The 27,859-nt window shown below is 33.2% G+C and overlaps 1 protein-coding gene and 1 long non-coding RNA gene across 2 annotated transcripts in view; one reads left to right on the top strand and one right to left on the bottom strand.

Moving 5' to 3' along the window:
* The first annotated feature begins 1,112 nt into the window (after positions 1 to 1,112).
* The window catches only part of LOC148604716 (uncharacterized), a 75,119-nt gene continuing 48,372 nt past the window's right edge, over positions 1,113 to 27,859 (top strand). The window contains exons 1-8 of the mRNA XM_088548720.1: positions 1,113 to 1,213; positions 3,137 to 3,294; positions 3,789 to 3,868; positions 4,343 to 4,432; positions 6,164 to 6,308; positions 10,509 to 10,661; positions 11,719 to 11,860; positions 14,621 to 14,727. Of these exons, the coding sequence (XP_088404846.1) occupies positions 1,176 to 1,213; positions 3,137 to 3,294; positions 3,789 to 3,868; positions 4,343 to 4,432; positions 6,164 to 6,308; positions 10,509 to 10,661; positions 11,719 to 11,860; positions 14,621 to 14,727 (913 nt within the window). The 5' untranslated portion in view covers positions 1,113 to 1,175. The remainder of the gene's footprint in view (positions 1,214 to 3,136; positions 3,295 to 3,788; positions 3,869 to 4,342; positions 4,433 to 6,163; positions 6,309 to 10,508; positions 10,662 to 11,718; positions 11,861 to 14,620; positions 14,728 to 27,859) is intronic.
* Positions 25,938 to 27,609, bottom strand: LOC148604717 (uncharacterized). The gene is made up of 2 exons (XR_015916125.1): positions 27,215 to 27,609; positions 25,938 to 26,055 (listed from the first exon to the last, which is right to left on the bottom strand). It is a non-coding gene; the product is annotated as an uncharacterized LOC148604717 (long non-coding RNA).

Below are 27,859 nucleotides of genomic sequence, written 5' to 3'. Positions count from 1 at the left end.
CACAGTAGTTTTAATCACCATTTTGCAATTATAAAAAATAGAAAAATTGAGTATTCTACCTATTGTCGTCGATCAGTTATTTTTATCCACCCACCATTGAAAATCCTCTTATTCTCTAGTAAAATTTCTTTTTGTTTTGTGATGTGTTCGAACGGGGTATGAAATATCTGATTAATTGATGTTAAAAGTATATTTTCTTATGTTTTCTATTTCTAAATGTTAAAATGTTTACCCATGTCTGTATTTTATATTATATAATATTATATAGATTTGAGTGAGAAACATGATGTGCCTAATTCATGTTTATTGAACTTTTTAGGAGGAAAATTTGCAGCTATTTAGAGAACGTATATATACAGTACATAGTTGTCTTGATCTAAGGGCACTACCATTTGATTTTTTATTAGGGTGGGGTGCGGTGGGGCTACGATAAAAATTAGAAATAAAAAAACATACCCTAAATCACAACTCTAGACCTATGTCACATATCCTACATATCACACACCTAGCTAGACCTATATCGCAAACCCTACATTGCACCCCTACACAGAACACAATTGAAGTATAATTGAAATATATGAGATAATGAACATGACATGTCAAAATCAGGATCACATGTGGTATCAACCCTCGACCTAGCTATATCATCCCGCGGGCTAGTGGCCCATGAGGTGATATACATGTAGGAATTCGGGTTGATACCGCATGTAATATTTGGTATATATATTTTTTTAATTTGCAGTCATCAAAATGCTTCTGTTATGAAAAAGAGTAAATATGTATGAAAATGTTTTGTTTCAAGCGGCACAACTGCCAAAACAATAGCGATCGAATTAAATTTGCTGTAATCGCAACGCTGTAACATGGTGCACCTTTATAAATGTGCATGTAGGTCGTACATGTATTCCGTTTGAACACGTTTCTGTACTTTTTACCTAAGCAAGTTGTCAGAAACTTTACACAATATTGGTATTATATTGTGATCCACAATTGTCAGTACAGCTTTTAAGACTTCTGAGTTTAATACGAAATTCCCGACCATAATGCTGTGTTCCTTCTTATTGGAGAAATATATGCAACGTGATTATATAACCATTATTATTTTCCGGTAAGGGGAGGTCACTCCAGACGTATCTAACTGGGTAATGAGGTCAAAACAAAAATGACTCTCAAAAATGAAAGATAAGAGCGATTCCAGTGATAACTCTTCTAGGTTTGTTAGTCTTCTGTCGTATCCTCTAAGATTTCTCTTAATCTTTCTCAAGTCATAGTCCCAAATTCCCTACAGGAATGTAAACAAAACTTGACCTACTTTAATTTCATGAAACTGAAAGAGAAAAGCGGTCAAATATAAAATTGGTGCATTTGTAAATCTGACAACTGTCATAGAAGTTACCTTTTAAATGCATTTAATGTGTTAAATTATTACTTGCAAGTTTTGCATTTTGTTATTTGAATACACATTATTATTTGAACACAGTCACATGGCCTAATTAAAGCTAGTCTACATTCTAGATGGTTTGCTGGCATTTTTTTTTTCTGAAATTTATGCCTCACTAACACAGGGAGGCAACCAAGCAAAATTAAATTTAGCCTCCTAAGACAGCATAGATATTTTGGACTAGGCATAATCTATAGACGTCCATGACCAGAAGAAGTTTTAGTAAATTCTGTTTGAAAAATACCCGTAACAGTATTGACATTTTTGTTGACAAATGTATGAAATCTGATAGAATGGGGCATTGCCTATTAATATGGAGTAGGCAATGCCTAAATCAGCGAGCACCGTGAGCTTTACCATACATGTACCATCTGCGAGACTCATAAAGGAAAAAAAAGGCAATTAGAAAGAGGGGGGGTTGATCCGGATGAAAAATTTATGCTTCGCAAGTGCAACATTTTTATTTATCTTTAAGCAGCAAGCAAAATCAATATTTCTATTTGAAAGTATGTCTTGTTAATTAATGGGGGAGTTTTTTAGTAAATGAATAAGTTGAAATGTTTTCTTACCAAAATATTCCAATCCTATACCCCCTTTCCCCTCGCTCTCAAAATGCTCAATAACTTTATAGCACTTTGCAATAATTTACATTTTTTATCCCTTAAGGGCTTCTCTAGCAACATCCATTTCAGTTTTGGTTAGTCAGATCTATCTGTACAGACACCGGAAATATTACAGTTCTCCACAGATGGTGGGAATATTTTACAAATATCATGTGACGTAAACAAAATTCAGACGACTGCTGCAAATTCAAAACATGAAAATGATTGCCTTTCCTATCTTAGAAAAGCTATGCTTCGATTTTGATAATGTAATCAGAGATAAATTTTTTCCAAGGCGGGTTATGTTCTTGGCAACAGCGACAGTGGAACAGTGGAGATACACATACATACATCCACATGTTTCCCAAGGTTTTTAAAAACATCACATTCACTTCTTTAAATAATAAAAAAAAATAGAGAAAGACTTGACAACTATCAGAAAAGATGAATTTATTTTTACTGTAACGTAATCTTAACCTATATTTTTTTATTTGTTTGATTGAAGGAAACAATGATTTTTCTCTGTAAGGACAGTCACTTTTTGTTACTTCCGGGACATGACTTTTTTTTCGTTAGTATATTGGGGAACCTTAAGGGAAATTCAGAAAGTATACGTAATAACCGTAGAGCTCACACCGCTTCGCGGTGCTCGCTATTATCAGGGATCACTATGAGCTTAACCATACTTGTAATGTCTTTGAGAGACTCAATAAAACCCTTTAGGCATGAAAAAGAGGGGTTGTTGGATGAGATTTTTTTTTTGTGCAAGCACAATATATTTATTTATACATTATTTCAGCAGCAAGCAAAATCAATATTATTATTTGAAAATCTGCCTTATCAAATATTGAGGGAAATAGAGAATCATTTTTTATTTTTTTCAATGAATTAGTAAAATTTTGTTTTTCCTAAATTTTGAACATAATTTTATACTACTTTATGTACAGAAAAAGATCCCAACTCTCCCTGCTTAACCCGAAGAAAAAAATTGAAACAATTAGAATATAATGAAGATAAATCAAATACTAGTATGGTACATGTACATGGATGGTTGTGAGAGTAATAATGGTGCATTTTTATATTGAAATTTTAGAAAATCAAGGAAAATTGGAGAGAAGCTTCGCAGAGAAAGACTGAATGCATTGATAGCCCAGTTGGCAGAAGAAAATCCATGGAGTGCGAAATCAGAGAAAAGGGTAGACAAAGCTGGAATACTTAAACTAACTGTCAGCTACCTCAAATTTCATCATGGTTAGCAGTAGTGTTGATGATAGATCAATCAAACAATTCCATGTTATCCAAGATAATTTTTAGAAACTTTTTGTTAAATGTCATTTTTTTTAACTGCATTTATAATTGATATTTGTACATGTATATTGTTTATAGTAACAATCCAGATACATGTATGTGGGTTTTTTACCACTAAAGTTATGATTCTGTGAACCCCAACTTGCAAAGCAATTTCAGTATTCTTCTGTTCTCCATACCTTAAAGTGACATTTTAGTCATTTATGAGTTATTTACCTTGTCTGTTTTACCGCTACTGTTTTTTTTTTAATTATGATATGGAGGTCACCCTAGCATGATGTCTATTATTGAAGTCTTAAAAATGGGAAACAATGATGAGTAAAGAAATACCCAGACCACAACAGTTGAAATTCAGGAAAAAACAAAAGCTGTTTATAGTTATTTGATGAACTTATTAAAGATGGTATTGTTTACATAAACAATTAATTTTTCTATAGGTTTGAAAAAGTTGAAGATCTCAAATGGCAAAGAATCAACTTATCTTACCAGTAACTCAGTCCTGAAGTGCCTAAATGAAGTATGTTGCTTATCATACTGGGGTTCAAATTAACACCGGTCTAAGGTCCAGTACCCTAAATTTATGATGCAGGACCATTGAAATTTCATTCACCAAGGTCCAGGGTCTACTGTACTTAATGTTTACCTTTATAAAGGACCATTGACTTTTTAGGTTTTTGATCCTTCATGATCAAAATGCTGTATGTCACTGGTTTATGCTAGGAGCTTCCCTTCTATATCCGAACACTACACAAAAATGTAGTCCAAATGTAATTCCATTTGTATCATTCAATGCCTCTTTTATAACCAGTTTATCTTTCTGGCAATTATTCAGCTCAATGATATTCTATTATTTCTGCAAATAAAATAAAGAATTACCAGTAGTCTTCAATCAACTGAAGATTTTAGCTTTTTAAATATGCCCAAACTACCCCTATATGGTATTATAATGAATATATATTTTTTTTTAAATGGTTTATTGTTTGTTTTGCAGACAATTCACGGGTTTCTCCTCATTGTATCAGAGAAGGAGAATATCATCTTTGTATCATCATCTATTACTAAACTGTTAGGGCTACACCAGGTTAGTATATATGTCTCTGTAAGTAAACTGTTAGGGCTACACCAGGTTAGTTTATATGTCTCTGTATGTAAACTGTTAGGGCTACACCAGGTTAGTATATATGTCTCTGTATGTAAACTGTTAGGGCTACACCAGGTTAGTTTATATGTCTCTGTAAGTAAACTGTTAGGGCTACACCAGGTTAGTTTATATGTCTCTGTAAGTAAACTGTTAGGGCTACACCATGTTAGTTTATATGTCTCTGTATGTAAACTGTTAGGGCTACACCATGTTAGTTTATATGTCTCTGTATGTAAACTGTTAGGGCTACACCAGGTTAGTTTATATGTCTCTGTAAGTAAACTGTTAGGGCTACACCAGGTTAGTTTATATGTCTCTGTAAGTAAACTGTTAGGGCTACAACAGGTTAGTTTATATGTCTCTGTAAGTAAACTGTTGGGGCTACACCATGTTAGTTTATATGTCTCTGTAAGTAAACTGTTGGGGCTACACCATGTTAGTTTATATGTCTCTGTATGTAAACTGTTAGGGCTACACCAGGTTAGTTTATATGTCTCTGTAAGTAAACTGTTGGGGCTACACCAGGTTAGTTTATATGTCTCTGTAAGATTTCAAGTTCTCAAAAGAATTTCTTGGTTTTGATTCCCTGGCAATATTTGATTCTTTTTGTGTTCTGGTTTTAAACTAATTTAGTTATAAATATGCTAACTCAAAATGCCCTACTTCCTGGTATTCCTTTCTGTTTTAAATTTACAAGATGTCATAATACCATTTACCATGACATAACAATAATATCATGTTTAATCTCACCCTCAGCTTTAGTGAGATAAGAAATAAAAAAAAAGGTAGACCTAACGCCTGTACAAGTGAAAGATTGGGAAATCTCATTTCTCTAACAAGGCTCTGTCAAGTTAGAGACTATTATTTCTCACTAAAGAGACAAGCATATTCCTATTTTTAGCCATGTGAAATATCTTTTTCTCACCCATGGGTGAGATCAAACAAGGATCTTTGACATCAGGATAACACATTTTATAACATCCTGTATATATACAAGGGAATTTCGGCATGCACTGTGTTCTAAATTGGCATACTAATCAAAAAATCAATTTTAGAATTGAGAAAAAGAATTGGACACTGCCAGAAAATGCAAGACTTGGAAATCTCAGACACCCTTGCGTATCGGAGATTTCTCTGTCTTGCATTCTCAGCTGTGTTAGATTTTTAGTATCTTACCCAAGGGTGTCTGAGATTTCCCAATCTTGCATGGGAAAAGCTGGTTGTTTATTCTTTTTCTCATTTCAAACTTGTTTTCCATTTAAACGTTTGAATTGATATTACCTACATTTAATAGCTGATTTTAATGTATTGATGTGGCCAGTGATATGTCACACCAGGTGTAAAATATGGGTCACTTCAAAACATAAACAAACTGTAAGAAATAATCAATTGCCGGTTATTCTCGATAAAATTATTATTTAAAAAGATTTTTCAATCATATATTGATTCACAAATGCTTTAATCCAGTGTGCCATTTTTAAGGGAAAGCCTTGATTGAGATAATGAAATCTTGCTCATCTAAGATAGGAATTTTCTTGTCTCTTCAGTGAGAAAAAGGTTATCTTATTTTTCTTGTATATTCAAGTATGCTAATTTTGTTCTGGAGTTATGTCCCTTTGGTCTAAATTTCTGAAGTGAATGCAATTTAATTGACTGATTTAATATTTGCAGACTGATGTTGTTGGTGCAGAACTCAGCAAATATGTTCATCCAGAAGATTTGGAGCTGTTTAGGAAGCAGCTTAAAGAACGGCAGAATGTGTTTCATACTATAAATTCCTCCTTAGTTAGACCCAATGGTAGGGTCTATAGTGGTTGTAAGTTTTCAACATCTTTTTTTTTTTTTTCATCTGAACTTTCAGTAATGAAATAATTTTTGATAGGGCATGCATAAGTTTCTATTGTGTTGAAGATGTGGGATGACTCCTGATTAGAGTTATAGCTTTTCAGAGGCAAACAATTATTTATTTTTTTTTGCAGTTTATAGCTTACAGGTATACCTTGAAAAGCATAAAAGATGAAAGAACTTTCAATTTTTGAAATGATCTTGTGTGTTGAAGTTGTAGGGCAATTTCTTATTATACTAATAGGATAATTAATTGGAAAGAGTGAATAACCAAAATATTATCACAAGTGCCGATGCCTAGATTTAACGGGTGGAGTTAAATCCTCAAGCGTTCTTGGCAATAACCAATTTGATTATCCTATTTATTATATAGATTTTCGTCATTATTTATCGAACTCAATATGAATTTTAAATTCTGTGATTGGTGGATTGATATCAAAGTTGTGACATTTGGCAGGAGAAAACGCAGGAGTGGAATTACCAAATTTATTTCACAGTGTGAATTATCGAAATTTATTACACTGGAAACGTTCGATAAAACACTGCTATCTATATAATAAATATAGTTATTGCCCTTTTTGATCAGCTCTCCTGAAGATTTAGTCCCATCACTGTTATGATTTACCATTTTGCCCTTCTTAAGATTGATTGATTGATTGATTGTTGGAGTTTAATGCCCGAGCAACAATATTTCAGCTATATTCAGGCGATGAACATGAAATGGATGATAAAATGAACATGAATGATGATGAAATGAAAGAAGGGATGGGACACAAGGACAATAGGGTTGACAAATTTTGGTTGCCACTAGAAAAAGAGGGGGGTTGGGTAGGATCGGGCAATTAAGCCTCCTGTGGCGGAGTGCAAAGGTTCGTACTCCTATCGAATACCACAGCAGGTTTCTTTAACATGCGAGGAACGTGGCATCTTTCCCAACACAGTGCACCACTATGGTTTGCGGTCAGGTTTTCCGTATTATAGCCTGACAACCCCAGCATGTAACATGCCAGGGGTACCCCATTCCACCACCTGGGGCACACATCCCAGTTGTTCTGTGGGCAGAGTGCCTAGCCCTCGTCTAGGTTTCTGAGCACTATTTAGTCGCCTTTTATGACAAGCTTAGCACTGCTGCAGGCCTATTCTTTTGACACCCCGACCTGCACAGGGCGCCCTTCTTAAGATAATGGTAACTAACTAGTGTCGTATACAAAAAGTACATCTAAATTATATTTAAGTTCAGTTATTTATTTTTATTGGTTTTTATGGCTTGATCAGGATAGTATTCCAGAATACAATAAAACAAAATACTTCAGTTATACACAATGATATCATTTTGTGTTATCACCATTTGAATTTCCTTAGAGATTGGAGATCATGGATCCAGAAACGGTAATAAATGCTGGTCATTGACCAATAAATTTTGCATATGTCCAACGACCATTTTCCAATATCGGACATAAAAAATTGTCAACCCATATAAATTTTAGTCAGGGTGGTTTTATTAGTGTATAAACATCCTATCTACCTGTCTCCTAATTGTTTATTGGAAATAAATTGACAGGTGCGTGTCAATTTTAGCCGATGTGCATCCACCTGCGACTGTGATTTACCTGTAACTGATCAGTTGATTGCATAATTGAATTAACAGTACACATGCAGCCCCATTGCGTAAACGAATTAATTGAAGTGACTCGGAGATACGATATTTTGTTTACAAGTTGGAAGTCCACGTGTAGTCAAAACCGAACTTGTTCACTTGTTCAGATATTTTATAAAAGACAGAGTATGCGATGAAATAACACAAATTCCAATATTTATCTTAAAATAACTACATGTACATGAACAAGGTTTTCGATCTGAGCAAGACTGACACAAATGTCTGCTGAAGTTTGATAAAATGACCGGCATCGGCTGTCAAAATTCCGGACCCTTGTAAATGAAGATACATGTATCAGGTAGCCAATCAGCTCTATGTGGAAAAGTAGATATTGAATCATTTACAAGATAAGACAGACTTCATATTCAGGAACAAGATTTGTATATTTGGTATGTTTTGTATGCCCCCGCGATAAACTGTCGGGGGTATATTAATTTTACCCTGTCCATCCATTCGGATTGCACATGATCATGGTTTGTCCAGCTATCTCCTCGTATAATTTTCGAACTACATCTAAAATATTTTACAGGATATTTCTACACATGATGAAGGTGTGCAGGGCCAACGGATTTTTGATTTTCGTGAAATATTACAGAAAATTTTTACACTTAGTCATTTTACTCAGAAATATATGGATCATGGCTTGTCTGACTATCTCCTTGTACAGTTTTTGAACTACATCTTAAATATTTTACAGGATATTTATACACATAATGAATGTGCGTAGGGCCAAGGGATTTTGATTTTCGTGAAATATTACAGAAATTTGTGAGTTGCACTTAGTTATTTTACTCAGAAATGTATGGATCATGGCTTGTCCAGCTTTCTATTCGTACAGTTTTTGAACTACATCTAAAATATTTTACAGGACATTTCTACACATAATGAAGATGTGCATGGCCAAAAGATATTGATTTTCGTGAAATATTACTGAAATTGGTGATAGTTACACTTAGTCATTTTACCCAGAAATATATGGATCATGGCTTGTTTGGCTATCTTCTAGTACAGTTTTTGAACTACATCTAAAATATTTTACAGGATATTTCTACACATGATGAAGGTATATAGGGCCAAAGGATTTTGATTTTCTTGAAATATTACGGAAATTTGTGATAGTTACACTTAGTCATTTTCATCAGAATAGGGCTATATGGCTTGTATGGCTATCTCCTCCTGAAGTTTTTGAACTATATCTAAAATATTTTTTGCAGGATGTTTCTACACATAATGCCGATGTGCAAGGTCATAGAATCTTGATTTTCATGAAATATTACGGAAATTTGTGATAGTTACACTTAATCATTTTACTCAGAAATAGGGCTATATGGCTTGTCCGGCTGTCTCCTCCTGTGGTTTTGAACTATATCTAAAATATTTTTTGCAGGATGTTTCTACACATAATAATGGTTTGCAATGTCATAGGATCTTGATTTGTATGAAATATTACGGAACTGGGTGATAGTTAGACTTTGTAATTTTTGTCAGAAATATACCCCAAGCAACAAAGTTAGGGATTTGTTATTGAGGGTATTAACATTTTTTATATGTCTGTCAATTCGTCTATCAGTCCTTTTTCTCATCGCAACTAGTCTGACACTACCAAACAGAATTTCATGACACTATTTGGCCAGGATACAATATGTAGATATGCATATATTTAAGAATTTCTGATCCCTAATCCATGAGTAAGACAAGTCTTGGAAGGATTTCTAAATCTGCAAACCATGTCTTTATACAAAAATAAATATGTTCCTAATTTGGCAAATCTAGCGAACGGGGGCATCATTAGTGTCTTACAGACACATTTGATTTACTAAAAGATAAAATCACTACTAACAAATGATGTGGGGGCTCCTGTGATAAATAGGGCTTCTAGTTTTTTAAATGTAATAAACCATTTATATTCATATTTTCTACCATAGAAGATATGTCTGAATCTGCTTGTAGAATTTCTTTCATATTTGGTGGGATTATTTGTTATGATGTGTCATTTTGATTGGAGTATATTTATAGCAGTATTAGGACTGAAGAATATTTTCAGCACAGGACGCTTACCCTACCGGTGCACCTGGTCCATGCTCCCAGTTTTTAGTGGAGTCCAAGTTCCTCATTTACTTTTGTTACTTTATATGTATGATTTTAGTTACTTTATGTTCTTTGTTGTGTATGTCTGTTTTCCATGTCTGGTCTTTGTCCCTGGATTACATTCTTTTGATTACTGCTGTAACCTTGGTTCCCTTGATTACTTTTTGATTACCGCTATAACCTTGGTTCCCTTGATTACTCTTTGATTACGCTATAACCTTGATTCCATTGATTACTCTTTGATTACCCCTATAACCTTGGTTCCCTTGATTACTCTTTGATTACCGCTATAACCATGGTTCCATTGATTACTCGTTGATTACCGCAATAATTTTGGTTCCCTTGATTACTCTTTCACTGTTCTCAACCATAGAAGACTTAGTGAATGGAAAAAAATAGACATTTAGATATATGTATTTATTTCAGTTAATTCCAGTGACCACCAGATCAGATCTTTCTATGTTCGAATGTTAAAGGCAGCTGAGAAGAACAATAACGAAAAGCAATATGAAATGATCCATTTTAATGGGCAGCTTAGGAGCAATATATGTAATGGGGCAGAAGAAACAAGTAATGGAGGTATTAATTGTATAATACTATTAATGCCATAATTCATAAACTTGTCCAAACCTAATCCTTGATCATAGATTTTAAGTGTAAGTGTTTGTAAGAATCAGGGAAAATGGGAACAATTAGAAACATGCATGTCAAAACCTCACTAATCTGACAATGTAATATCAATCAAAAATACTTTCTCTATTTGAAAAGACCATTATTTAATCTCTGCATCACAGACAGAGTTATCTGCCCTTGAAATGTTCATTGTCAGTGCATTTCAGTGAAATTATAACTCAAATATGATATGGAAAATACTGTATTGTCTTTTCTGATGATGCTAATAGTCAAATTGCACTATCGAAATGATGGTTTTTATCATACCATGTTTCACCTACTGCCTGATTCTAACTGTCACTGACACTTTTAAAATTGCTAAATGTTCTAAAGCAGGACATATTACTCTCAAAATTTTCTCAAAGTGGGAAATTTGCCTGTGTTTTGTTTTCACATTATGCTAATAGAATCGATTTAAACTTTAATCCAATCTCTGCAATAATTTCTTGTAACATTCCCTGAAAGATGACCCACAGTTTTTTCCTATATTAAAATGAAAGTAAATTAATTGTCTTCATCACAGGTTCAGGTTCACGATCAGTTGGTTTTGACAAGAATACAAAGAATCTTTTTGCTATTTTTAGCAAAAAAAATCAAGTAAGAATGGAGAAATTTTCAAATACAGCTAAATCTCCCACTTTGGTACAGGCATGTATTTGGGAGATTTATGGATTGGTTTTGATATATTGGGAGTGCACCGCTATAAGTGGGAGACCTAATGTCTATTCCTCAAGTGAACTTTAAAAAGGAGAAAAATTCAATAAAACAAATATTGTAAAAGTAAGTGTACAATGGATATTGGTATAAGTGACTTATAAGGTAATGAATTAGTCTACATGTAAATTAATACTGTGCATACCTGCAAATTTATATTTATAATTAATTTTAATGAAGTGGCATGTTAAGCTTTTTATGCTCTTTCTTTCACTTTTCTTTTAAGTTAATTGAATTTTTTACTTTTCAGTTGTTGACAAACATTGGTTGATTGCAGTTGGTCGTCCAAGCACCTCTGGAATAATTAATGAAGTACCAACGCTATACTCTAAAGGTGATGAGTTTGTCACACAATTTGATCTATTTGGAAATATTTGGTTCAGTGACCATAGGTAAGGAACAGATAAATACTGCAAATAGTCAAAGTGTTTGTTATAATGGACCAATAGAAATAAATAAATTTTAAACTTAAACAGTTTGCAGCAGAATGTATTTTCATTCAGGAAAACAGCATAATTCCATATATATATATATATATATATATATATATATATATATATATATATAGCGAGATAACTCTGTGAAAATAACATGATTTTGTCAGATTTCATTTTATTTTTATCGATATACTTTTGTGGAACTTTTTATTATAATAACTATCACACTTATTATGATGCCCATAATATGCAACATGGGTATATTAAAATGTTTAGGTAGTTAAATTCATATTTTCTGGCACTTCCATCATTTTGATTTTTTTTATTGGTATTGTTTACATCTGCAAACTTTCAACAGTTTTGACTTTGTTAAAAGAATCTTTTAACCACAAAAAGTAGAATATTTGCTTCATCGTTTATCATGGATAAAAGTGTTCAGTATAATGAGATCTATCCGTGGTCAATTTTTCGTTTTAATCTTTTAAGCCATGTTGGAGTTATTGCCCTTTTTCAATGTTTTTTGCTATTTTAATGTTATTTCTTTCAAAAATCTTCTCCTCTGACACTATTTGACCAATTGGAAGCAAACTTGGTATGAATGTTTCTTTGGGTATCCTGCGTAGAACTTTCGTGGGGATTTTTGATATGTCAAAAAACGTGGCAGGCATTACTTAAAATAGAACATAGGGGTCAGACAGTAGTTTTTCGCATATATCTCCAAAACCATAGTAGTAGCCAAACTCTTTCAATTACTGAAATGATCTTTTAAGGCCTTTAAATGTCTTCAGAGATCAAAGGATCTGGCTACCCCTTGTAAGAGTTATTGCCCTTGAAAGTTGAAAAATGACATTTTTTTTTTAGTTTCCAGTTAATATTTGGAAAATTATGAGAGATGAACAGAAACTTTCAGTTGCTGAATTAATCCTTATGATAAGTCCTACCAAAGTCTTCTTGGGTCAAAATTGTTGAACAGCTCCTTGTTAAATTTATTGCCCTTGAAAGACAAACTTTAAACCAGGTAAGAGATTCAGGCTCCTGGGAGTCTCTTGTTTCTGTTTTTATTTGGAACATAATGCTATAGATGAGAATTTGAATATCTTCTGTAGAGAGGGTTAATAAGGTTTTTCCCTTAATTTTGTGTACTTAATTAAAGGAAGTTACTTAGTAAGTAGTTTCTATCCATTGATGTGAGCTCCCTTTCGATTTTTGGCAGAACTCTGGTTTTTAGCTCACTTTGCCGAAGGCTCCACGCCTTTACGTACTTAGTTAATACAGTGTTCTAGGATTTATATTTCCCGTTACCCGGGGCAAGTGAAATTTGGGTCAGGGAAAGTTAGGTACTTAGTTACACTTTCCCGTGGCAAGTTGAAAACATCATCTTCTGTAAGGATTTGTTTTGTTAGGAAAGCAGTCATTGACTGCGGGAAAGTTGATTTTATAAGGATTTTTCCTGAGGAAACCTCAATTTCTGAAAAATCCTAGAACACTTTAATAGGGCATAGTTTGTCAGTTGAGTAATTAAGGCCCTTTTCAGGAGCCTCTTGTTTTTACTCTGGGTAGTGATTAAGTGTTTAATTTTTGTTTATTATTTTTTACTGTTTATGTAGTGATTTAACATTAAAGAACTAAATTTTTGCCAAACATATATATGTGGCATCTATTGTAGTTCTCATCAGCCACTATCCACAATCAATGTTTTTCCATTGGGATAATAATAAATGTATTATAAAAATAAAATGAAATAATAAAAATCATTTTTTATTATTTTTTCACTATTTCATTGTTTTACTTTTAATAAAAGTAAAATCTAACAGCTTTCAGTATGTACATATTTTTTTTCTTAGGCAATAGTTATAATGTAAATCAATATATGTTTACCATTAAACTTAAACGTTAAGGGAGGTAACCCAGGGTAACTACAACTTAAAAAAAAAACAACAACAAATTACCATTTACAATTCTTTAGTGCTCATATTTAATTTTCACTGATTCAGACTGCAGTGTTGCAGTGCCTCTATGAAGTTTTACTATGATAATATCAATCCTTAGTATTAGGTCAAAGTTCACTTGTTATGGGTCAAGGTAATCAGAAATTAAAATATATTTTAGAGTTTTCATTTAAAATTTAACCTTTGTACCAATTTAAAAATATTTATGAACATAAAAATAGGATATGTGGCATGATTGCCAGTAAGTCATCCATCAAAGGCCCAGCAACTTACAATTAAACTTCTACTGGTCACCACATGGTCTTCAATGATGGGCAAAACCCATACCATAAAGCAAGCTGTAAAAGGCCCATTCAGTAAGGACAAAAAAATTGAGCACTTCTTCATTTCCCATACCGACTTTGCTATATTTATTAAAAGCATAATCATATAAAATTCATAATACAATATGGCGAGTTCTACAGTTATAGGAAGAATGAGATATCTGTATTAAAGGGGATATAAGCAGGTAAAGACTGGTGATAATTTCTTTGGAAAAAAATTAAAGATGCATTATCTAAAGCAAGAGGTTAAGTAGATGCTTGACTGTCCGTTCTAAATGTAAGTAGGTCTGTTGTTGTAAAGTTAATGCAATATATTTTATCTGAAGTGTTGGGGGAAGATGTAATGCAGTTACCTATGTCTATCTGTTTATCACACTTTTTTTTTGGATCAGTTCAAACTGTGATCAGCTTTCTTTAGTCCTGTTTTTTTGTGTTTTTTTTAGAGTTGCAGTTGTTCTTGGAAAGATGCCAAGTGAAAGTGTTGGAACCAACTGTTATAATACCATATACAAGGAAGATATACCCTTTGTATCACACTCTCATTCACTCAGTAAGTACTGGTATTTATTTTACTAACATGCTGGGTAAACAGATTTGTATACTCTTTAAAGTTTGAATATAGCTAGTGTTGAAATTTCATTGCTCTTTTCCAACTTGAAGGCTTTTCAAACAATTGCAAAAGATTTTGATTGTATAATGATATTACCCTGTTGATGGCATCTGATAACTTTTGTTTATTTACAAGAATTTACTAAAACATCTTTTTGAACTTTGTTCTTAGGGACATGGCAGAGGGCCCTTTAGTTTTTGGAGGTTTTTGCCCACCCCTTTGAAAGGAGCAAGGGAAAATATGTGTGGTCATTTGTATTAATAAAATAGTGATCGTAAATCTGATTTTAATGACTATGATGTCAGTGTGTTCCTTATGAAATTCTGTTTTAAGAATCCATTCAAGATAGACTAATTTTTAAGTACCATTCTGTGTAAGTATCAGGCAATGGGTGACACATCATTTTTCTCAATTTGGCCTTTTTTGCCTTGAATATATCCAATACATCAAAAAAGCTATTTAAATTTACCCTGCAGCATCTGTGAGGTAGATACTTTTTTACTGCTTATATACAGAAAAAGTGCTGGGAAATTTCAAGTAAATTTGACTTATCAAGATCTTAAAAAGACAAACTTTCCAAAGACTTTGATGATTATTTCGGACTTTATGAGGTATATTAAAGTACTTGAATAATGCAATATATATAATAAAATCTCTTGTGTTCTTTTTTCTTCATGTGCCACACCTTATACACTTTTTGCCTGATTCTTAGACATAGATGTACTTAATTGTTTTGGAGTTAAAGGGGTTCCAAATTGGGCCAAGCCAAAAAAAAACTTTTTTAATTTAAGTCCAACTTTGATCTTTTTTTTTAAATCAGATTTCTTATGAAAAGTCCCTACCTGGGCTATCATATTTACACCTGAGAGGGTTTAAAGATATCATCAAAGAGCAAAGGTCTTTCATAAAAGCATCCCTTAAGGAGGGTCTGGTTTCATAAAATATCTCAAATTGAGATTTTCCTCACATCCTTCCCCAACTTAAATTTCAACCAATCAGATCACTTGAAATTGAGGATGTGACGAAAAACACGAGGTAATTCTCAACTCGAGATTTTTTTTATGAAACCAATGCCAGAACTTTTTTCACCTTTCATTGAATTTCAATTTTTTTACAACCAGTACTAATGTCTGTAATAAAAGTCCCTATGCCCAAGGTTGTCAAAAACTGATACATGTATTAGCAAAAACTAATGGTCATAACAAGGATAATCAGTGTAAAGTTATAATATATTATATCATCAACCCATCTATCTAATTGATTTGTTTTTTATTCTTTTGTCTAAAGAAGTATACAAACTGTATATGAACTCAATGTTGTACATTATTTCTGTATTTCCATTTGAAGCATGTTGTCTCCCTCTTTTTGTATTGATTGTTTCAATCATTGTTGGATGCACTTGAGGGTTGAAAGATTTTTGTTCAGTTTAAAAAGAATTGAACAACATAGAGAGTCATATTGTCATTTGTGTAATGCTGTGCATCTATAGAAAGTGAAATGGAATCTAGACATCCATCTGACAAAACATCTTTCCCAATCAACCCCTTGGTTTGTTTCTTGAACCCAGCAATCCTCAAGTCTTTTCATTCACACACCTTCAAAACCCAAACATGGCTGTCAGCATTTCAAATGCAAAAGTGGGATTCATATGAACTAAAACTTTCTTCCATCTTCGCTTCGTACAAGGCTGCTCATCCTTGCCCACTGTAAACATGTAGAATTATTTCTGATGGACAGAAAGGACTAAAGGACTGGTATGGAACCTTAATGTGAGTTCATCAGGATAGTCTTATGAGAAAGTAGCTAAACCTATTGTGACGTTATTGTGTCACATGGTCGTTCACCTCAGTTTTGTCATGCATTACTTTCTGACTTTGATGAATAGTTAGTGTTGCTTTAAATGCTTGAATGCCATTGATTTTCACAGAAATTTTCCAATTGGACCACTTCTATCGGAGATGTTGTAAGTTAAACAAAAGACTGGTCTTCAAATCACTAATTGTCAAATATTCTATGCCACTGATTTTGGCTTGCTTTCAACCTCCAAGATGGCACAAATGCAATATGCTCTAAAATCAAGTGACTTCCGCTAGAATCTTGGTTTTCTTGATATGATTATTCTTTCTTAACCATGATGCCCCAAATGTGTTTTCAATTAAAACAACTGGTTACCATGAAGTGCAGGTAATGTTTTTCTTCTTCAAGTTTTTCTCAAATTTTTAGCAATCTTTGGTCGCTTATGATATTGACCAGCGAACTAGATTAAACACAGTACTGTACTACAGTACTGATCAACAGCTTAATGTGGACTAGTAATATATAATTATGCAAATCATATGCACCTGTAAAGTACTGAAATTAAGACTGCAAGAAGTCACTAACAATATTAGCGACTAAAAAATGATTGTTTTAGCTGGTGCTTGGTTGGTAGCAACAAAATCTTGCATGGGATTGATTTTCATGGAAATATGCTAAGGGGAACCCTTTGCAAAAATATTTTCATGTGAATGAGTTTCTTTCATTCTATTTGATCAATTTGCAAATAATATAGACTTAAGAAGGTGACAACTGTAAAATGGTAGTAGAAGTAACTGAACTGCTGATATTGAAACGAATTGGTGGCCTTTCATTACTTTTAATTCTTCCCTTTGTCAGATTGTATTTTATATTTCTGGTATGAATTGTTTGTTTGTTTGTTTGTTTGGGTTTAACGCCCAAGCAGCAATATTTCAGCTATATTCAGGGGATAAACATGAAGTGGATGATAAAATGAACATGAAATGATGATTAAATGAAAAAATGAGATGGGACACAAGGATAATGGGTTTGACAAATTTTGATTGCCACTGGAAATAGGGAGAGGTGGGTAGGGTCGGGCAATTTAGCCTTCTGTGGTGGAGCCCTATGGTTCCTACTCCGGGAGAATACCACAGTAGGGTTTTTTAACGTGGCATCTTTTCCAACACGGTGCACCACGATGGTTTGCGGTCAGGTTTTCCGTATTATAGCCTGACAACCCCAGCATGTAACACACCAGGGATACCCCATTCCACCACCTGGGGCACACAACCCAGTTGCTCTGGGCGGAGCGCCCTAGGCCCCGGCTAAGGTTCTGAGCACTATTTAGTCGCCTTTTACGACAAGCCTAGCGCTGCTGCAGGCCTATTCTTTGGACACCCGGACCGGGTCTCCGTTATGAAAAGCATTTTAAGTGTATGCTTCTTTGTGGTATAGGAAAAGTGTGTATATGATGATTTGTGGAAATATCATGAGTGCTTACTTAAATTATTATCCCCCCAACTGCCAAGTGGGTGTATATAGTGATGGGGTGTCTATCCTTCCTTCTGTCCATACTCCCTTTCTGTTAAACAGAGGGGCCCATCTCTTATCCAAAACTCCTACTTCACCGCTCTGAATGGAATTTAATGAATCTTTCACAGAATCTTTATTGCATATTCCTATTATGATATTATATTCCTCATATTTAAGGTTTTGATCTGAATCAATTTGGATGTTTTGCGTAGCAAAACCAGACTGTCATTTCTGAATATTGAGACATGGGGGACCCATCTCTTATTCTTAACTTCTCTTACACCACTGAATGGAATATAATGAAACCTTTACAGAATCTTTATTACATATTTTGATCCAAATCAGTTTTTTGGGTTTCACATAGCAAAACATTGATTGTGTCATTTCTGAATATTGAGACATGGGAGACCCATCTCTTATTCTTAACTTCTCTTACACCACTGAATGGAATTTAATGAAACCTTTACAGAATCTTTATTACATATTCCCATTGTGCACCTTCTATTTAAGATTTTGATTCAAATCAATATGGAGTTCAAAAGATGCATGTTATCAAATGGGGGAGTAGGAGTATCAACAGTGGTTATTGCTGACAGTTTTTCTTGTTCTATTTTATTATCACCCATAAAATCTGAATATAAGGTCACATTGATTTAAGTAATGGTTGTTAACAGAAGTCTCACAAATCTCTTTGTCTAGACTTTCATTAGCACAGAAGCCAACTTATGTTCAAGCCATCACAAGAGTAAATGTTGACAATATGTGTGTCCTTTGATGTGATATTGGCTATTTTCACTCAGTTTCAGTAACATGGTACATGAAAATATGTAGCAGAAGGCAATGAAGGAGTAAAAACTTTAATGTCTGTCTGTTTTTTTAATTAAAGATTTTAAAAGCTGTACATGAACAACTGCTTATGGAAAATATGTTACATCTTCCATAAAAGTATCTTGTTAAAAAAGTTGAAAAGTAATGTGACATATTGTTAGTGTTGTAAAACAATGAAGTTCAGTATAGTACATGTTGTAAAACATAGTAAAAAAATACTTTCATAAAAACCTAACAAGAACTCAGTCAAGATTTTATTGGATCTGTGACTAGTTAAGATTCCATTAGAAATATTAAGCATGATGATTTTAACTCCATGCATTTTACGTAAAAAGTTTTATTCAAAAATGGTACTTGTATAACTGAGTTCTATATCGTATTGTTTTATATTTTCCACAGTTTCTTATTTTCTACTGTTTGTTAACCATCAAAATGGTGTTACTACAGTTATTGTAGAGCAGAATATTCAAATGCATGTAAAATCATCTTTTTTTTTCAATTAGTGAGATGTGAAAAAAAAGATAAAGGTAGACTTTTTCTAAGTATGACACAGTTAAAATTTTTCATTTATTATAAGTTCAATTGATTACTATAAAGTCTCTTTTTTTATCATGCATTTCAACACCAGCTATATAGGAGCCTTTGTTTATCATGCATTTCAACATCAGCTATATAGGAGCCTTTGTTTATCATGCATTTCAACATCAGCTATATAGGAGCCTTTGTTTATCATGCATTTCAACATCAGCTCTATAGGAGCCTTTGTTTATCATGCATTTCAACATCAGCTCTATAGGACCCTTTGTTTATCATGCATTTCAACATCAGCTCTATAGGAGCCTTTGTTTATCATGCATTTCAACATCAGCTCTATAGGAGCCTTTGTTTATCATGCATTTCAACATCAGCTCTATAGGAGCCTTTGTTTATCATGCATTTCAACATCAGCTCTATAGGAGCCTTTGTTTATCATGCATTTCAACACCAGCTCTATAGGACCCTTTGTTTATCATGCATTTCAACACCAGCTATATAGGACCCTTTGTTTATCATGCATTTCAACATCAGCTATATAGGACCCTTTGTTTATCATGCATTTCAACATCAGCTATATAGGAGCCTTTGTTTATCATGCATTTCAACATCAGCTCTATAGGACCCTTTGTTTATCATGCATTTCAACATTAGCTCTATAGGAGCCTTTGTTTATCAAATATTTCAACATAAGTTTATCCTGCTTTCATTTGTAGTGCCTTGAATCACACATTAGGGGTCTACCTTGAATATAGTCCATAAGAATTAAGGGTAGAAAGGGGGCAGCAATAAACAGTTACTTCAGCTTGTAATGACCTTTCTTTTTTACTATCATTATTACAAATTTAAAGTTCTTTCAAGTGATTTTCACTACTACATAGTATTGTTCATTACTAGTTGAACATGTAGTAGAATTATGAAAAAAAATACTTAAGATGATAAAATGTACAAATTATTCTGTGCATCTTTACACTTAATTTGATTCCCAGGTAAAAACACATACAGGCTTATAAAACCAAATGTAAAAGTAAAGATCCATTAAAACACTTCCTGGCTACAATTATCTATTTACCAGTAAAACTGCTCAAGTGAAACAAGTGATGACTCCTATATGTTTAAAGTGATCCAGCTGCACTAGAAATGTCGATGTGACTATACCCCTACATTGAATGTCCCTGGATTACATTCTTTTGATTACCGCTATAACCTTGGTTCCCTTGATTACTCTTTTAAATCATTCTTCTTTGTTTTTTTTTTTTGTTTTATTTCTGTCAGTACTTCAATTTGTCAGTGGAACTGTGATAATACCCCCTGCAAACAAAGTTTGGGGATATAAAGGATTCACCCTGTCTATCTGTCTATCCACCCTTCCATCTGTCTGTCTGTCTGTCTGTCTGTCCACTCCTCCTAACCTGTCAAGGAATTTTGATGAAATGTTATAGGAAGGTTGGGTATTACATGTAGATGTGCGTGAAGGAATATAATTACTGTTGGATTATTCCAAAAGTAGATAATCCAACAAGCGTTATTCATTTGAGTCTATTTGAAGCAGGTTGATTCTCTTTGTAAGCTTGCTCGCAGTATCTCTAGTTTTAACATGTAATTATGTCGGTCATTTCCTATTACAATTATAAAGAGACTTACAAATGAATGTGAGGTTTTCTTAGGTTACTAAAACCATTAGCTTTTTTTCTGACATTATGCTTTTGGAAAGGTAAGATGCCTTTGTACCAGTATATTAGATAGCTTATCCTTAAAAAAAATAAGATACCACAACAGATATGGTTATAAGTATTACTTCTGAATTCTTGTAAAGATAATGATAGGCTCTGATTGAATTTATCTTCTGAACGTCATGTAAATTATATAATGTACCTGTTTTTTTTTTGTTTTTTTTTTCTTTGTTTTTGTTTGTTTGTTTCTTATTTGTTGTTTTTTCTTCATTTGGTTTAATATTAGTTTTGGCTTGTTCAGTGTGAGTGCTTTTGTGTTATGTCCTTATTCAACAGTTCTAAAATTTTGAGTTTTTGATTGAAAAAAATGTATATATCATTGCCTTTGATTGCCAAAACTTTGAGTTATTACCCTTGGGTAAAATCTTTTGAGTTGTTGCCATTGATCACTTAACATTTTGACTTTTTGTCCTTTCTGATACTGTTTCACTGTGCCATTAAAATACTTAAGGATTGTTCTCAAGTCATACTTCCAATACATGTAGTTGTATGTATTGGTAGTTCTTCCTGACGTTTTTCTGTAAAGATAGAAATATATACCTATGTGTTATCTGATATTACCAAGGAGGGAGTTCATTGTCACAACATGCCATCATTTAGTATATTGAAAAGTACAACTTACATGGAGGTAAAGTTTACATTGAAGACAGTTTATCATGACACGTTTCTTTTATTTGTGGTTCAGTAGTCATAATGTTACATGTACAATGATGTACGTGCAAAAATACATTTCCATATGTTATATCATAAATGTGTATGAAATAATTGAGACATAAACTGTTTAATGATGTTAATGTCAACACATGTTGGTTGATTCTTAAGGGTAATAATCTTCTTGTCTTGTACCTACATACCAGAAACCACTACGGTACTTCCACCAATTATTCAGAGGGAAAAAAAAATTGCAAAAAATTTGTTAAGTAGAAACATCATTGTCTCCAATCCCATACTACCATAGAAATATATTTTTTATGGAAAATAATAATGAAAATGAAAACATGAAGTAACTGATATTCAGTTATAGTATGTAGATTCTGAATGATAGCCAATACTATGAGTGCCTCTTTCTGAACCTTTTGTTTTTGGGTGTTAGTATTTGAATTAAATTCATTTTTAGCTTACTTCAGGCCATAGGTCATGTGAGCTGCATGTATTGCCATTTATTGGTGTCTGATGCATATTAAAACATGGCCACTGTTTCTAAAAATAGAACATCAAGGTCAGACAGTATGTCTTCACATATATCTTCAAAACTATCAGATTTATCTAAATTCTGAGACATGAGATAAAAGATCAGCATGATGAGATCTATCTGTTGTCTAATTTTCATGAAAATCTGTTGACCCATGTTGGAGTTATTGTCCTTTTTGACATTATTTGCTACCAATGTTTTTGATGTTATTACATTCAAAATTCTTCACCTCAGAAACCACTATTCAGAATTCAAGAAAGTTGGTATGATAGTTTCTTAGGGTATCCTGCACAAAATTACCACTGGGATTTTTTTATCCATTACAAAAAACATGACCATCATTGATAAAAGTAGGACATAGGGGTCAAACAGCTGTAATCTGCATGTTTTTCAAGAACTGTTAGGATTAGTCAAATATTACATTAATGAAAATCTTTAGCATAGTGAGGTCTAGTTGTAGTTAAATTTTTGAGTGAATCTGTTGACCCATGTTGGAGTTATTGACCTTATTTTTATGTTTTTTTTTTTTTTTTTTATTTTATATTTTTTTATTTTATTTTATTTTTATTTTATTTTATTTTTTTTTGTTGGCTGTTTTTTCTATACATGACATTAAAAAAATCTCAGAAACTGCTTGGCAGAATTCAATGATTCATTGCTTTTACAAAAAAAATGTTGCTTAGCAAAACAGGTGAGCGATTGCCACTCTTTAGAGCCTCTAGTTTAGCAGCTAAATGATTTGAAGTTTGTAATGATGTGTCAGCTTGGTATGTATTTCTGTGTGTGACTTGTGTTTATACTTCAATCATCTATTCAGCAGTCTGCCAGTTGTTATAGTTTGGGAGATGACTATCCTGTCAACACTTTTCTGTTCTTTCATCAGTCTTTAAATTTAAATTTTGTTGTTTCTATTAAGACTTTGAATGCACCTAGACCTAGATTGTTGTATCTTTAAACCTCTGACATCCTTGCAAACTTTACCACACTGGTATTTTGCTTCTACTTCTCCTCCATCCAGTGTTGATGGTACTGTCCTTCTCCTTGTCCTTCTTCTTGGTTCCAGTTCATTTCTGATTGTTCTGTTGATTTGTCTGTTCTTGTTTCATTCTTCACTGGAAGTGGCCAGATATTATATGGTACCCTCTGAAAAGTTGCCTCAGTCCATCCATCTGTCTGTCCTTCTGACTGACTGTACCACAGCAGTTTCCAGATGAGAACAGAGAAATGATTGTTTTAAATTTTCCATAGATTTATTAAATAAAAGTTTAGTTCAATTTTCAGCAAAATCCAAAATGTAGCTTTTGAGTTAGGCCAATCTGAACATTTTGCCATCCTCCTTTTTTTCACCATTAGGTAGTGGGATATCATTAACTGTTTCATTAATGCCCTTTTTTTTCAGTAGAAAACTTTTCATTCCCCTGTCAAAGATTAATGATAAAAAAGAAGCACCCTGTCTGCCTTTTTGTCTAGTTTTTAAGTAGCTAATATTGTTATCGACTTCTTGCATTCGTAATTTCAGTACTTTATATATTTATATATTTATACTTAATGCTGCAGATCTGTACTGCGTTGACTGCCATAGTGTCATAGTTTTAGCTTTATATGAGATAAAAATGTACCTCTTAACTATCATACATGTGTGTTCTATGTGTGTTTCTTGCTTGTATGAGAATGGGAAGTTAACATGAAATGATCAGTGAGCATTGAACATTACCCAGTTTCTGATTCAGGCATAGGGGCAAAAAATGACTATATAGGTCATATACGTATTCATTAGCAGGCCCTCATGAATATTCATCGCCAGTTGTTTAATCTGGTTTTTAATCTGGTTTCCTGTTCAATATCATAAGCAACCAAAAGATCGCTGCAACGTAGCTCTTATTAAAAATACCATACACATGTCTCCATATGTTTTCTTGCTTGTATGAGAACAAGAAGCTTACATTAAAAGATTGAATGATCGGTTAATATTGAATTTATGTGATAGTACCCAATTTCTGATTCAAACACAGGTGCTCATTACAATTGACTATGTATAGGTCATATATATTATCAGGACCCCAGTATCTATATACAGCCTTGGCCAGTTGTTTAATCTGGTTCTGGGCAATTAAAACATTGGGGTCATCACTGTTACAAAAGATAAAACGCAATTATAGCAAGGGAACCAATATTTTAGCAAAAGTCACCTGATTTTAGAGCATATTGCATTCATGCCATTTCAGATATTGAAAGTAAGCCAAAATTGGTGCCAGTGAATATTTGACGATTAGCGACTTTAAAGACTTCAGTCTTTGATTTATATTTGTCTGTTTACATGTCATGTAAGTGCATTTCCTCAGCCATACTAAACAACAGATCTTTTACGAAATCTTTGAAGAAAGTGAGGGTGCATAAGGAAGATAATTATTGCCCGATATCTTCGAAGGAAAATAATTCAACACAAAGGTTAAAACCTGGTATGTGGATCTCCTCTTGACCTTATGGATTTTGATGAAATTTTACATGAATTTTATGCATGGATGGCAGATTGATGTGCATGAAGTAATATATTTATCACCTAATACCAGGATGAAAAATGTCAGCTCAGTACAACCCATGGGTGTGTAATGAACGACAAGGAAACCCTCACACCAAAGGGCAGCCTACAGCTGGCCCTAAAACATTATATACAGATACAGCAAAATAGTTGCCCCTATATATTCCAGCAACATAAAAGTAAACTGACAGTGAATACGAACAATACATACAGGGGCCAGAAATTCCTGACTTGGGACAGGCGCAAAAATATGCAGGGGGGTGAAAGTACTTTGGCATAATCAAAACCCCTCTTTTAAATGTGGCTACTGTAAAAAATCAAAGTGCTGAGGCACTGAGTCAAGGAAAACCTCATAATATTCATGTAACCAAATTGCAAGCTTAAAAAAATAATAAAAAACTTAGTCATTTTAAAGAGAACCATCTGTTTTAATGAAATGCATATCAATACTGCTTGTTTATTAATGCATTTATGGATCTTCTTTTCTTTTATTGTTTTTGTTATTTCTGGCTATGTACGTTTAAGTCCTCAAATTTCTTGACACTTTACACCCAAACCAGCATTTCTTCAAAAATATGATCTCCACTGTGAATCACTGACTATCAATATCATATGGATTTTCTAAGAAAGAAAAATCCACACTTTGAAATTTCAGGTTGGAGATTCATGAAGTAGAAATGAATCCTGTGGACTAGGGGAGCTAGGTTGACCAAGGACCTAATCTAAAGGGAGAAATGAGCAAAAAAAACTTCTCCTTGTTTGTGCTGTCTTTGACAGTGATTTGTAATAGATTAAATGAACAAATATGTCAATATTGTAAGTTTTCAAACAGAATTTACTGAAGCTTGTCATTATCATTATTGCGCTTAAGCAGAGTGTTTTATACCTGTCTGCCTTCAATAATGTATGTGCATTTCTTTCATTTTTTGTTCTGCATGATTGTTTCACTGATATGTATTTTATTATGGTACAAGTAACTCTTATGTTTTGCCAACAAGTAAGTGCTATCAAATCAGACTTCATATTTGTAGTTTTTATTAAGAGATGTTGACATGTACCAGCACAAAACTAGTTCATTTTGCTTTGCTTTCTTCTTGCTACATCTAGTGAAACTTAAAAAGGGATTACCACTGAAAAGAAATCAAGGAAAAGATGATAACAGTGCCTTTGATACTTGCAAAATGTTATAATATGTAAATGCATGAAAATATACATGTATTTTAGCCACATCATATGGAAGTACAGAAACCTTCTCCTGATGAGAAATATTCTTACATGTACATATAATTGTGTGCAAAATCAGGCAAAAATAGAGGTTGGGTGCTTATCATTGTCCCAGGTTTTTACTGGTTTTTAAGCCACATAGTCAGTACTGGTTGATTTAAATTTTGCAAACAGTATTTCTGTAGCATAGTAATGTCTGTCCTACATTATAAAAAGAAAAAATATATATTATATTTAAGTGTTCTGAAATGTTATTCTTAAAATATCTCTATCAGCTGTCTTAATTAATAAAAAATAAACATTTCTTTCTCTAAAATAATTCAAATTTATCTTAAATAAAACATAACAAATTTTACAAAAATGTAGTACAGTGTTCTTCATGAGCACATCTTTGTTTCAGTAACTGTTAATAACTGTTAATAACAGGTAACATAAGTAAGAGTGAAATAGGTTACTTTTCACCTGAATGACAGGTGGTCATTGTAAAACAACATCCCCTCATAACCTGGAAGATCATTAAGGTGTTTTGAAGTGGTGAGTTTAAAACAATAAATTAAAGCCATTTCATGTACTAGACAAAACTTTTAAATAAAGAAACTGGAAAGTTCACTAATGATATTGCTTTAGGGCTTCTCTCATGTATGGTTTCTAGTTACCTGATGATTTATAATGATGTCTGGACCCCCCATTTCAAAATATCTGGATCCGTCCCTGTATTTTGATTTATTTATGAGCAATTAATGTCACACTGTAGAGTAAATAACAAATTTGATACATGTATTATTATGTAACAAATATCATAATTTCATGTATGAAATCTTCAATTAATACTGTACTGCATATGCCAGTAACCATAGTTAGAGTACATGCACATGTACTTTTGAAGTTTTCAATATAAATGTCCTGTTCACAGACATACAAATGTAAACTGCAAATTTTGCTTAGACACATAACAACTGTTCTACACTAGCAGTGTTTACAGTAGACCTATCACCAGTTCTGAAAATTTTAAATCATTGTGTACATTGGAAGTACATGAACAAACTTATGTTTACCTTCACTTACCTAATACATTGCACATGTATGAATGTCCCTGAAAATCAGCTCTTTGGAAAGGTCTACTTTTGGGTGCCTTGATATCCATCACATTTTCAATCCACTTTCATGGACATAGAATTTCTAACCTAATTGACTGTGTCCTTCATGTGTCATGAAAATCCTGTATCTAACCTTAAGATCTGCATTCTAAATGTATATCTTGACAATGCACTAAAACAGAACCATACTGATAATCAGTTATGACTTACATGTATATAGATATAATACACATGTACATTCCATACTGAATATTACATGCCAAAATCTGTATCACATGCGGTCTCAACACCTATGTCAACCCACTTAGGGCTATTGGTCGCGGGATGATATAGGTCGAGGATTGGTACCCCATCAGATACAGATTTGGCATGTCATGTTCATCAAAACATATATTTTAATTATACTTCAAGTGTGTTCTGTGTAGGGTGTGATACAGGGTATGCAATATAGGTCTAGGGGTGTGATATAGGGTATGCCATATATATGTAGGTCTAGAGGAGTGATATGCAGTATATGATGGGCATATTATGTATGACTAAGGGCGCGATATAGTCCAACGGTGTAATATAGGGTATGCAATGTACATGTAGGTCTAAGGGTGTGACACACAGT

The sequence above is a fragment of the Perna viridis genome, chromosome 10 (assembly GCF_037379345.1).
Source record: "Perna viridis isolate PV_CMFRI_1.1 ecotype Kerala chromosome 10, ASM3737934v1, whole genome shotgun sequence".
Classification (NCBI taxonomy): domain Eukaryota; kingdom Metazoa; phylum Mollusca; class Bivalvia; order Mytilida; family Mytilidae; genus Perna; species Perna viridis.
The sequence above is the reverse complement of the archived record's forward strand: the minus strand, read 5'-3'. Positions and strand labels throughout refer to the sequence as shown.